Genomic DNA, 14389 nt, shown 5'->3' with positions numbered 1-14389 from the left:
ATCACAAGATTTTACAAATGTGTGTGCGAGCTTTGAGAAAAACTATTTTTTTGGCCTTATCAGCTTTGACCAACATGCAGCAAAAACCACTCTTGAACATAGATGTTTATGTCTGTTAAATTGCTCTCCTTAATATGTGGCACAATCTAATCCAATCGGACCAAAGTTGACAAGACAAGGAGAAAAAAACAATAAAAAGCATAAGAAAATGTATAACTAGTTTATAACTATGTAACAAGTATGCCAAAGACTTTGGATTTCAGCATCAATAAGCTACTGAGCAAGTTAGTAATGGTAATAACTAAATTTTCAAAATGTCCGACTTTGGTCTAAGTGGATCAGATTGTGTCACATGATCTTGTTATTTTGTATGAGTTGAAGAAATTCAAATATATTGAATGGAGGGGTTTTACCTTGCTATTATAACAGAAAACAAAAATGTTCTGAAACTTATGTATCAAAGTAATGATGCAACTTACTAAGCAAATATTATTGTAAAATTGAATTTGTACATAATATGTAAAAAGTGTGAATTAATTTATTAAAGTATTTTCTATATCATAACAGTATTCATATATATGAAGATGTGTAAGTGTATTATGAGGCCCAAACATTGGGTGTAATGTTGATGTTGAACAGGGGCATAGCAACAGAAATGCTTAGTAGTCATAGAGGTAGGAAACCAGGGAAGGGGTTATATCAATAAACCCTTCACCAGAACACCCATCCCAAATGAGGTAGGAAACCAAGGAGGGGCTATATCAATAACCCCCCTCAGTAAAATATCCATCCCGCAGGAGGCAGAAAACCAAGGAGGGGATATATCAACAACCCCTTCACTAGAATATTCATCCCGCAGGAGGTACGAAACCAACGAGGGGATATGTCAATAACCCCTTCATCAGAATACCCATTCACAGGAGGTAGGAAACCAAGGAGGGGATATATCAACAACCCATTCACTAGAATATTCATCCTGCAGGAGGTAAAAAACCAACGAGGGGATATATCAATAACCCCTTCAACAGAATATCCATACCACAGGAGGTAGAAAACCAAGGGGGTGGGGAGTAATATCAATAACCCCTTCATCAGAATACCTGTCCCATAGGAGGTAGGAAACCAAGGAGGGGATATATCAACCCGCAGGAGGTAGAAAACCAACTAGGGGATATATCAATAACCCCTTCCAGAATATCTATACCACAGGAGGTAGAAAACCAAGGGGGGGGGGGTAATGTCAATAACCCCTTCATTAGAATACCCGTCCCATAGGAGGTAGGAAACCAAGGAGGGGATATCAGTGTATTAATATTAAGAACTACACTGCAGTTTTTCAGTTGAATGCCCCAAACTGGACAAAAATATGGCTTCTACCATCCCACTCACCATTAGCAAATACAATTAACATTCACCTAATGGTAATATGGGCTCCTTTGATGATATAACTGGAATTTTAAGCACTAACTAAAAGTCCCCTCCCGTAAAAATCCCACCAGTAATACAGGCACAAACCCTTAATTCTTGACAAATTTTCAGAGGAGGGAGCTTTCTATTTGTATATGAAAGGAGCCCATGTGCGGCATTAGGAGAATCTTTACTGTACATCAAGTGGACAACATGGTTGCGGATTGTCTTGAATGTGTGAAGGGGTCATTGTTGGGATGGTGTGAAGGGGTCATTGTTGGGATGGTGTGAAGGGGTCATTGGGAAATGAGTCCAGGTCTTGCCATTCTTGAGTTCAAGCCAATAATATATCAAAACAAATGATTGAACAAATTCATCAGGATCGGTAGAGTAAACTAGTAACCAGAGTTCGTAGTATCTGATCCAAGAAAATGCACTTACTGTATGCGTTTCAACAACCACTGTTGTCTTTGTCAACACTTGATGAGGAGTGACTGCAATCTACTGACAACCAACGCTAGAGGGATATGAACAGAGACGAGGGGCAGTACCAGCTTACTCACATTTTTGATGAGTTCCTGCAACAGGGATCTAAAAAATCCCCAAAAGGAAAACCAACTGGCAACCCAAAAACTCACGCTGGAAATCCCTCTAGCGTTGGTTGTCAGTAGATTGCAGTCACTCCTCATCAAGTGTTGACAAAGACAACAGTGGTTGTTGAAACGTACACAGTAAGTGCATTTTCTTGGATCAGATACTACGAACTCTGGTTACTAGTATCAAAACAAATGTTTTGTGTATTTTCACCTTCCCAAGTGCACATGGAATGGAAATGAACCCCTTATATCAAACTTGGTGTCTCCTTTATAGAACCCATACATTTCTCTTTATGAGTCGGCTCTCATTATTTGAGTGCTAACACCTGTTCACATTCCTCCATACATTAGATGTCTGTCGTGTGTATGGGCTGGGGTCATTCTCCAATACTCCTGTTGCTATGCATCTGTTAATCATGTAAGGCCATTCTCCAGGATGTCAAAGACGTTACTAAAGTAACATTCAACCCTGTCATGAAAATAGACATGTCTACAGCAATATCAAGCTATTGACAAACCAAATCACAACTAAAGGAGCAGCATGACACACAGGTTAAGGTCTTTTACCTTTAGTGCCTTTCAAAATCTCTGCTGGACCCAAAAAATCAAATCTACTCTCCCATGGCTCATCTGTCAAAGTGGGCAGATGACATTTGGTAAAGACCATAATTATAGTCGGTTCTGATCAGGTTCAGGCTAATGAAAGTTGATTCTTAGTTCCCCGTCACCCGCCCGCATCATCTTTTCAATTTGACTAAAACTTTCATTATTTTCATTAAAAAAGTCAATTATCTGAAAATTGAGATGGAAATAATCAAAATTGAAACTCTCAAAATGTCTGACATCCCCTGCTGATGATAATCAGCAGTTTTTCTTAGTTGTAGAAGTAGAGGATGTAGTAAATAATGGAAATTTAAGGATTACCTTATCATGTTTCTAATGATTACAAAAATTGCAACTTTCTTTTCATTTTAATAAAAACAAATTCAAATATTTTCTCAATCTGTTGCAAAATGTCTGTAATGATCTAAGCATTAATACTTGTTTTGAGATGGCCTTTCATCAATAATAAAGGTAATAGCCATATAAGTGAAAATGTTGACAATAATGAAATTTTCCAAAATAATGAATAATGAAATCATGACCTCATATTTCACTGAAAAAAAATGTGATGGGAAACTAATCATTTCATTTCATTAAATGCTGATTGTCGCTACACTTGCCTGCCCTGTAAAAATACCTGACCCGATATGATATATGGTGACCCTCTTTTGCCAGCTCAACTGACCTGGTAGAAGTTTTTCAGCATTATTAATGTGAGAGAAAGGTTAAAGAGCATATGTAATTTGTAAGTCAAAAAGGGAGTACTACAAAAATCAAAATCCCAATTTAACACACACATAGAATCCATATAGGGGATTAAGAATTCCAGTCAAAATCCTATGTAGTTAAGTTTGGTTATAAAGATAAATTAACAAGAGGATCAATTTTTCACGTTAAACTGACCAAACCAACCCCAAAATTGGGCGAAGTCCACTTTTACATAAATTTTACATAAATGTTGGGGGGCGTTTCTTGCCCATTTTGGACATTGTTATGATTGTTTATATTACCATGACCAACGTGCAAGTAATCAAATGTTGTCAATGAATTGGACACTGGACAGTGTTTTTGAAATTCTGATTGAATGAAGGAATAGCCTTTAATACTTTACACAGCCAATTATGTTTGAATAAAAATACAAATGGTTGCCATTTTTGAGACAAATATACAAATATTGGACTATGTATTTATGTATATAATACATTATTTTGTTACCTATTTATTATTACATTGCAATGAATACAGATTATTGAATGTTTATGACATTGTTTTAATCTGTAATGTGAGAAGTGGTAAATTAGGCTAGTCCAGTTGCAATCCATACACCCCTTGTGGAAGGCATGACCTTAATCTCCCACACAGGGGACATAGTTTTCAAATGGAGTTGCCCATTAAGGTAATCACATTTGAAATTCACACCCCCTGTGTGGAAAATTAAGGTCATGTCTTCCATACAGGGTGTATGGATTTCAGCTGGAATAGCCAATTATAAAATATCCTGCAAGAAACTAACAGTCGGTACATTTGGACATGTTAGAACTGTATTAATTGTAATTAAGTACACTCTCTGTAATAACTGTGTATATAATTATAAAGTGTATATAATTATGTTGATAAAATGTCTTTATTATAGCCACATTTGGTGTAATTATGAACATTCAATGTACAATAATGAACTAACAGATTTTTGTGCTGAATTTGTAAATAAGATATTTATAGATCACTTTAAATAAAATGTTTATTGCTTTGCTACAAGTTTGTTGTTCTGTTGTCAGTTTTACTATGAGTGTCACCTGTGTGTTTTATTACACTAAAACTTGAAAGATGGGCCAAACACAGAACCTGAATCCAGTCCAAAGGAGTAAATAGTATTGTAATCAAACCAGAAACAGAACATAACAAACTACGAGGGGGTAATCAAAGTTGACATGTGGCCTCATAATTATATGGATTATTTTCATGAATTTTCTTAATGAGCTGTCTGAGCTTGTTGTCGTTGCTGCTGAGTTCTATTCGAACTTGCCTTCAGTTTTTGACTCAAATTTGTTTTCAAACTACAGTATGCAGATTTTGCTGTTTCAAGAGCAGTTTATCTACTCAAAACGTCGGTTGTTGTTTTTGCCTGTTTGGTTTTGTTTGTCTGCTTATGTGTACAGTGATTTTCATCACTTCCAGTGTACTTGTGTACTGTTTTCCTGCCACTTCTGTGGGCACTAGAATTGGCAATTTTTGGCCATCAATCTATGCCTGTTTTTGTGCCTACATTGGTTGTTTGGTTGATCGTGTCTGCTTATGTGCACAGTGATTTTCATCACTTGTTCTAGTACTCTTTTGTATTGCCATTGATCCCTACTGTTTGTACTGGTTTAACACTTCTGTGGGCCTTGGAATTGGTCATTTTTGGCTATCAAACTACATTGGTTGTTTTTTGTCATCCCCATCTGTGTACCATCTATTAGTCTGTATTTTAATTGTTTCCCCAACTCAAGTTGGTGTACCTTGCTCTTTTTCTTTCCAGCATAACATATGGTCACAGGTCAACTTTCATTACATATTTACCATTCCCTTGTATAAATAAGAATAAATGTGCCTATCTGGGCGTAATTATTTACCTTACATGTTGTTAAAACATGGCCCCATCAAATAAAGAGCTGCATTTATAAGTGGACATCTAAATCATATAGGCCTATAATACTGGATGGAATATAGCCTCATTCAACGATGTACAATACACTACTATACCCAAGACAGTGGCGTACCGTGGCCGTTCCTACCACGGAGGGCTGAAAAAAAATTCAATCTTACCGCCCCTTCAACAACAGCCTGAAAAGGTTGACCCAATTTTTTTTCTGTGGTTTGAAAAAGTGAAGAGCAAAAAAAAAAAAAAAAAGGATTATAGGCGCTAGCGCCCTTAAAGCAACACATTTTATACTTTTTATAAATTTTTCAGCCCTTTTTCTTTACTAATTCTTCTTTCGCCCTTCTTCTTCTGCCGCCCCTTCGCTTTGGCCGCCCCCTGCTTTTAGCCGGGGGCTCGTGCCCCCAAAGCCCCCCAAATATGCGCATGCAAGAGTTAATTAATTTAGATGTAATATCAGTAGCGTACATTAGAAGTAGCGTAGCCAGCAAGTGTCACCCTGACAAAAAGAGAAAAGTGCCCCTCTGACAAACTAGAATTACACAGTTCATAATTAAGGTGGCCCGGCCCACACAAAGGTGTGTAAATAGCAGAGGTTTGTACAAAAAATATGCAAATAAGCTCATTAATATTCATAAATATGCAAATGACATGACACAAAACTCGACAGCACATCAGGCCACCATATGCAATCTACATACCAAGTTTGATATAAAATTGGACGGATTGAGCGTGATACCTGAATTTATCGGTCGAGCTAGAGTTTTCAAATATCATGCGAGACCAAGTCGAGCGTGATATTTGAAAACTCTAGCGAGACTGATAAATTCAGGTATCATGCGAAAGTATCCATCCAATTTTATCATTGTTATGTCTTCAGAATCTTTTTTGGGTCAAAAACATGATTTTTGGTCAAAACATGATTTTACTTTTATGTGATTTCTGTTCAAAAATGTGTTTGGTCAAAAACGTGATTTGGGGTCAAAAACGTGATTTGGGGTCAAAATTGTGATTTATGGTCAAAAATGTTATTTTTGGTAAAAAATGTGATTTTTGGTCAAATGTGTGATTGTTGGTCAAAAATGTGATTTTTGGATAATACATGGCGACTTGTGTACATAAAGTATATGAGCTATGCACTCTATGAAGAGGTTACAGAAATGAAAAAACCCTGTAGCTCCAGGAGACCAATACAAATTTATCGGACAGCCAGGTTATGTACAAAGGTATAGGATGCAAGATTCTGAAGACATAATAATGAAATTGATCGGCCTTTGTGATTGAACTGCAAAGTGAATGAATGAAAATATAGGCAAAATATGCAAATCAGCTCATTAATATTCATAAATAGGCCTATGCAAATAATGACACAAAACTAAACAGCACGTTAGGCTACCATATCCAATCACCAAACCAAATTTGAAGTTGGTCGGTTATTACGTTTAAGCTGCTGATTGGATTAATGAAAATGTAGGCAAAATATGCAAATAAGCTCATTAATATTCATAAATATGCAAATAACATGACCCAAAACTATACAGCACATCAGGCCACCATATTCATTCATTCAATCTATCTTTATTCTGGTAAGCTCTTTCAATACATAAGTACTGATCTCCCAAGAGGTCCAGATCAGACAATATATACAATTACATGTAGAAAAATAATTAAAATGTGCAGAATACTATAATACAAAATGATGATATGGGAATGATACAGTAACGTACATTGTATAATACAAGCATGAAAAAATATTATAATATTAATACATGTAATAGTAACAATATATCATTACCAAAAACAAACTCATAATTACATAATTATATATAGGCTACACAGTATTGTTAAACAGCAATAGCATTCTTGAACTCATACATACTCATGGCCATAAAGTTTGAACGAATGTTCTGAGGGAGATTATTCCAGAGTACTGCAGCTCTGTAATTGAAGGTTATTTTACCAGCAAGAATATTCCATGCAGGAACAATCAGGGCATTATGGGTTTGACTTCGAGTACATTTGTTATGTGTTGCGTGTGAGAAAGTGAAAATAGATGAGAGGTAGGATGGAGCTATTTGTTTCAGACACTTGAAAGTAACAATCAGTGATTGATTATCCCATCTACAATTAAGTTTTACCCAATTCAGGTCTTCCATCATTTGGTCAATTGGAGTTCTGATGTCAGCATGGAGGAGCATACGAGCAAGCATGTTCTGCAAGACCTGGAGCTCATGATGATGATAAGCATTGAAATTATTCCATACAGAGCTACAATAGTCAAAATGAGGGAAGACTAGAGCTTTAGCGAGCATGTTCACAGTACTAGGTGGAAGATAATTCTTGACTCTACCAATTACACCAATACGTTTAGATACATTAGATGACATATAATTTACATGTTCACTCCAAGATAAGTTTGGATCAAATACAACACCTAAATATTTATATTTATTTACAATTTCTATGCTCTCGTTTCCATAGGTAAGAGATGTGTCCTTAAATTTACTTAATTTCTGACTAGAGCCAAAGAGCATGATCTTAGTCTTCTTAATGTTTAAAGTGAGTTTATTAGACTTGAACCATCTAGCTATCATACCAAGGTTACTCTTGAGATCAGTCTGTAATATTGTTGGATCTGGTGAACTAACTAATAGAGTTGTATCATCTGCATACATTACGCACTTACAATTAACAGAATCCGGTAATGAATTAACAAAAATAATAAATAACAGAGGACCCAATATTGATCCTTGTGGTATCCCAATATTAATATCTTTAAAATCAGAAAGAGTAGAACTTATATTGACAGCTTGGGATCTACCACTCAGATATGATTTGAACCAGTCCAGTGACATGCCAGTGATACCATATGAATACAATTTATCAAATAAAAGATCATGATTTACTGTATCAAAGGCTTTTTTAAGATCTAAGAAAATTGACCCAGTTACTTTACCGTCATTCATGTTACTTAAGATATAATCAGTTACATCTAGAAGAGCAGTATCAGTACTGTGATTATGTCTAAAACCTGACTGACATGGATTTAAGATATTGTTTAAAGTAAGATAATTGTAAAGTTGATCATGAACGGTTCGTTCTTAAATCTTAGATAATATTGGCAGAACTGATATAGGCCTATAATTGCTGACTTCATTCTTGCCACCATCCTTGTAAATAGGTGTAACTTTTGCTTTTTTCCACATAGAAGGAAAGAATATCTAGTCACCAAACCAAATTTGAAGTTGTTTTATTGTGTCAAGCTGCGGAGTGGATTAATGAAAATGTAGGCGAAATATGCAAATCAGCTCATTAATATTCATAATTATGCAAATAACATGACACAAAACTAAACAGCACATCAGGCTACAATATCCAACCACGAAACCAAATTTGATATAAAATTGGACGGATTGAGTGTGATACCTGAATTTATCGGTCGAGCTAGAGTTTTCAAATATCATGCGAGACGAAGTCGAGCGTGATATTTGAAAACTCTAGCGAGACTGATAAATTCAGGTATCATGCGAAATTATCCGTCCAATTTTATCATTATTATGTCTTCAGAATCTTTTTTTTGGTTATAAACATGATTTTTAGTAAAAAAACATGATTTTTGGTCAAAAATGTGATTTTTGGCCAAAAATGCGACTCTTGGTCAAAAATGCTTCTTGACATGATTTTTAGTCAAAAATATGATTTTTGGTCAAAATGTGATATTTGGTGAAAAATGTGATTTTTGGACAAAATGTGATTTTTGGTCAAAATGTGATTTTGGTCAAAATGTGATTTTGGTCAAAATGTGATTTTTGGTCAAAAATGTGATTTTTGGTCAAAAATGTGATTTTTGGTCAAAAATATCATTTTTTTGGTCATGGCTTGTCACATTTACAAAAAAAATCACACCAAAAGAGACTTTTTACACATAAAGTATATGAACTATGCACTCTATGAAGAGGCTACAGATATGAAAAAACCCTGTAGCTCCAGGTGACCGATACACAAATTGATCAGACAGCCAGGTTATGTACAAAGTATAGGAGCCCAGATTCTGAAGACATAACAATGAAGTTGATCGGTTATTTCGATTAAGCTGCAGAGTGGATTAATGAAAATGTAGGCGAAATATGCAAATCAGCTCATTAATATTCATAAATATGCAAATAACATGACACAAAACTATATAGCCTATATCCTATCACCATACCAAGTTTGAAGTTGATCAGTTATTGCGTTGGAGCTGCACAGAGGATTAATAAATTTGCTTCCACCTGGACAGCCAAACAAAGAAACAAAGATACAAAGAAAGAAAGAAACAACCAAACAACCATTTGGATGTTGTCAAAAATGAAAGAGATAATCGGGAAGGCAAAGAAAAAGACTGGGAAGGAGCCTGTTTCCTAACAAATTTCATCCCGATCCAGTGGGGGGGATTCAGAACTCTTTCCCCTATCCCCCAAGTAAAAACCCTAAATTATGGAAATTTCTACTTTTGCCGCCTTTTTTAGCAAAATTGGTTGATTTCCCCCCCTAAAATGTAGTTTTTACCCATGCCCCCACCCCACCCCCAGAAAAAATTCATGGCGCCCTCACTGCCCCGATCATAGGCCAAAATACTGTAAAATACCACATTTTTGTCCAAAATTGTCCCAATAAAGCCCTTTTTGGAAACTCAAAGATTTAACATGTGTAGTGTCTCCAAACAAAACCCGGTATATAATGTATTATATCATGATATCTCACCGGTCAAAAGGATGCAACCGGGATTTTTTTTTTTTTTTTGTCCTTCCCCGGGTCCTTTCCCCCAAATTTTTATTTTGTCTTCATTTTGCTTTAATTTCCGCTTTCATTAATATGCAAAAATATCTTATGTCTAGGCATATATCCTCGGTAATAACCAGTCTTCCTAAACAAATTTGTTTTTCACTTTTAAATTGCAACAAAAATTCTTCCAGTTTTAACTGTTTAAAGTCATGAAGTAAACTTCGTGTGCCGCAAGACTTGCATTTCACTTTCATTGGCTAAAAGTTTTGGTGACAAACCACGTGACATATGGACGCAGCCATTTTGGAAATATCTTACCCTGTACCCAAACACCAAAAACAATAATCAATAAATGTTTAAAATTAACTAATTTAAAACATATATATTAACTAATTTGGATTGTTTTATTAATTAAATATTATTATAGATATATCATATGTGCTAAAAAGTCACAGTTGAGGAAAAAAATAGTCATATAAAAACTACAAATATTGGAGGGGTATCATTTACCTCTATTTCACAAACGTAAACATTGGTGGAGTGTACACTGTATAGTAATGTCTGGCATAACGGATGTAGAGGTTTGCCTTTTGGCATATGAAGGTAAACTAGATTTGCTGAAACAGAAAGCCGTTGGAGATAAGAATGTGTTGACAGCTATTGACCAGGTTAGAAAAGAAATGAAAACGTTCGTGTTGAATCCCGGCCCCGGGGTTGAATGAATGAATCAATGTGATCCTGACGAATTCAGCAACCTTGCCCATACTCTAGGTATGGGTACATGAGACCATGTATACAGCAATCTTTCCTTCATCAAAGATATGTCATTGCTGGCTTTGCACTTAAAGCCATATTATAACATTTCTGTAAAAATAGATTAGTATTTATTTTCCATAAAATGTTAGCTTTTACGTAGTAGGTCGCATGTCACGAATTGGTCATCTTTTGTGTAACATGATGTAAAATGAGAAAAATATCACCAATTTTGATTCAATTCAACACAACTTTTAATGAATACATTTTAGACCATTATAAGTATATATTTCTGGAAAGCTTATATTACAAGGATGCCAAATCAACAAAGCATAACATCATAATACAGGGTGGGTAAGAAATATACAGGGTGGAACAACAACAAAATTAGCATCTTTCTTGTCATGGTGAACCCCATATTTTTTCTTTTCTGAAAGCTATGTAGTTCAAAATAAATATGGATTCAGAAAGACATTGCATGGGTCCTTCAAACAAATTAGGAAGAAAGAGTTTAGTATCCCTTATGCTAAACATACAGGGTGGTCAAAATTGTAAAATAATTTCACAATTTTTATGACATTTTCAATCAAAACTTTTTCCTCCATTTCTGGCACTAAAACTAATAGCATAATTGAATTCCTCATCAAATTTCCTTAAAAATATGTGTTCTTTTGAATAAGCAGGGTGACACGGGCAAGAGATAGTCCATTTAGAAATGTCGGAGCATAGTATGCACACTTTGTACAGTAACATATAGGGAAAACTGTCTTAATTAGCATTTAATTAGGCAATTAATTGGTTACATCTTTTGTTATAGTTGATGCACTATGAGGTAGATCTACAATCCAGGATGATAAATGTGCAATTTGAGGTCCATGCTAGTTGTACTTTTCAAGATACAAAGGTTTGAAGTTTGCTATATTTTCACAATTTTGTGTATAACCCTATGGGTTTCTCCCGAACCTGCTCTCCCGAACCGGCTGCTCCATTGACACATCTTACATATTGAGGTATAAATCTCAAAGTACTTGTCCAATTGACTTGGGGTTTTTTTGTATTTGAAAAAGAACATAATTATCTACAAAATGACACCAAACTTTCTACAATAGGTATTATACATTTAGAATAAACCTAACTTGAAGTGTGAAGAAAGTGTTTTCATGTTACGGCTGCTCCATTTTTGGGTGACCTATTTGTGACATGCGACCAGTACCGTAGATAAAATCATAAAGGGTAGGTATACATGTATACCGCCGTTCTCCGGAACGGCGGTATACTAGAGCATGGCAATCATTCTTCGGCGAATGTGGTCGGTTTTCACTCATTGTTCACAATGTACCATGCACAACAAATACAGCCCCCGAAATGGTCTACTTTTAGCAAGCCATAACTCCGAAACAGTTTAGTCAAAGTTAAAAATGCGATCCCCAACCCTTTGCTTACCTTTGGACGAATTTGCTGTAATTTCCGCTAGCTCCGTGTTGAAAATGTCCGTACTTGCCCGGTACAAACATAGAAAATAGCCACACCGCTTCAGTCCTGGCAATGAATATTTCTTGCGTGAATCCAATGGTTCCAACCATGCCAACGTGGGCATCACGATGATAGTCTCCTACACAACCAGATTGTGTCGGCCTGACGATCGTCGATCCTAATCGCTAAAGTGAGGACAGCGTGAGCTCTTATCTGCGTAAAAGTCTGTTCGACAAAGGCCATTGTGAATAAGGATGATTGACAGCCCGTATATTGGGCGGAGCCATTATGCCCATATTAGGTGCATATATTACGGCGGACAGGTTGCGCTGTCCACTGACCCTGACTGTTCGTCACGTAGACAGGCCGTGACCTGGGTACATGTATAAAGCAGGGGATGCGACAAGCAGCCGCTATTTAACACGTGGTATCTACTCTTCAGAAAAATTACTTTTGTTGACGTTTTATATCAAACAATTTTGGATAACAGATTTCTACTAGGATTTTAATTTTTTTATTAATGAAGGTACATGTAGTTTTGAGGAATAACACGGGATGTTTTGAGTTTTATTACAACTGGTGGTGTAGGAAGGTGAGTGAATTCGTGAATGAGGCCGGGGATTGAGGTTTTGTTGTTTCAACGATCCGATAGTAGGATACGAAACGTAGGCTAAAAATGTCTAATGACGCCATGTTTACATGAAAACATTAGCTGCTGCGAGGTCAGTGTCGTTGAATTCGTTACCTAAATTCCTTTCAGGATATTCTGATTTCACTTATTTATAATGTGTACGAATGTGCTCCATACAAACTCAAAAGTATGAATGCAAGGTGTTACTGCTGACAATAGAAACATTGTTGCAAAGTCATTAAAAACAGGTATGTGCTACAGACGTTCTTTCCCCGAAACGAGATACAGGCCAGTAACGCAGTCTGGATAAAGGGTGAGAAACAGACCATTTAATACCATAGATAATCGGTGTCTTGTTGTAGGTATGCCAGGTGAATTCAAATTTGCCATCAAACTGCATCATTTTATATATCAAATTAAAGCCCTTGAGTACAGAAAGCCAACACTGAAAACCTTTTTGTCATAGCACTTTCCGTAGCAAAGTTACATCTTGTCAAAGATTGACTTTCATCAAAAAGATTCTCCTAGCAAAATTCCCCAAAACAGCATTACGGGGTGTTTCTAGATCTTAGTCTCATGACGATAGCACCTTTTTTAATGGAACTGCTATCAAAATCTCTCTGAAATTCCATGTGCGTAGTCTCTCATCACCAAAAAAAATCATATATTTGGGTCAAGTGAAGTATAGACAACATATTTATGAAGGTTTCCTTCTTAAAAGCTTCTTTTTAATTTCAATGTAAATTTGTATTGCCGGTTTAGGCCATTTTGACTGACTAACAAATGTGTTAACCGAGGTTTCCCTGTGATACCTACTTGTTGAGGTATGGTTCGCATGTTAGTCGCTCGAAGGCTTGACCCCGAGCATGTTAGTCGAAGGGTCGAGCCTTCCGAGCGACTAACATGCGAACCATACCTCAACAAGACACCGATTATCTATGGTGATCGTCTGTATTGAACCGTTTATCTTACATATAAAGAAAGCAAAAATAAACGAATTTGTTGTAAAAGTGTATTCATTTTCCAAAAAAAAACAAATGGAAAAAACTTTTTTCCCAAAATAAAAACACCTCGAGGATAGTGTAATATTCTTCCCATGTGTTCTGCGTGCGAGTCTATTTAATGACAAATGCAAGTGATTTTATCAAATCAATACAGAATTGATCTCAATTGACAATTGTATTTGAAGTGGTTTGGTAGGTTATTCACTTGCTTTAATCCGCTGGAGTTTATTCACCCCGTGACAATTGTTATTCAAATGATTAATGAATAATGCAAATTATATAGAGTTTTCAACGTTTTGACTACCATCTGTTTCAACGCCATGAAATTTATATCTTAGAAAACTGTGAGTATAAGCAGATATTTGTAAGACCTGGTAACGTTGTGTCCAATGGTGCTCCCCATTATGGGTAGGTCACAGTAAGGCTTTGCACCCCCAGCCTCTTGACTTGTAATGAGTACCGCAGGTTAGTTTACGAAGCTCCCCTGGTCGGGTAGTATCCCGGGGGTTCTTGCCTAGCA

General features: G+C 36.1%; 2 protein-coding genes across 2 annotated transcripts in view; one reads left to right on the top strand and one right to left on the bottom strand.

The window, feature by feature from the left end:
- Positions 1-7088: 7088 nt before the first annotated feature.
- On the bottom strand, positions 7089-7919 carry LOC140164302 (uncharacterized). Its single transcript, XM_072187578.1, has one exon. The coding sequence runs from the start codon at positions 7917-7919 to the stop codon at positions 7089-7091; it is 831 nt and encodes a 276-aa protein (XP_072043679.1).
- Positions 7920-10516: 2597 nt separating this feature from the next.
- Positions 10517-14389, top strand: part of LOC140157501 (uncharacterized) — a 29967-nt gene continuing 26094 nt past the window's right edge. Inside the window, exon 1 of the mRNA XM_072180710.1 lies at positions 10517-10676. Within this exon, the coding sequence (XP_072036811.1) occupies positions 10566-10676 (111 nt within the window). The 5' untranslated portion in view covers positions 10517-10565. The remainder of the gene's footprint in view (positions 10677-14389) is intronic.

The sequence above is a fragment of the Amphiura filiformis genome, chromosome 1 (genome assembly GCF_039555335.1).
Source record: "Amphiura filiformis chromosome 1, Afil_fr2py, whole genome shotgun sequence".
Classification (NCBI taxonomy): Eukaryota; Metazoa; Echinodermata; class Ophiuroidea; order Amphilepidida; family Amphiuridae; genus Amphiura; species Amphiura filiformis.
This window is presented reverse-complemented; position numbering and strand designations above follow the sequence as displayed.

What these genes read in the sequence shown, in the direction of transcription:
- LOC140164302 (XM_072187578.1), bottom strand. Translation starts at nt 7,919, where the DNA reads ATGTATGCAGATGATACAACTCTATTAGTTAGTTCACCAGATCCAACA.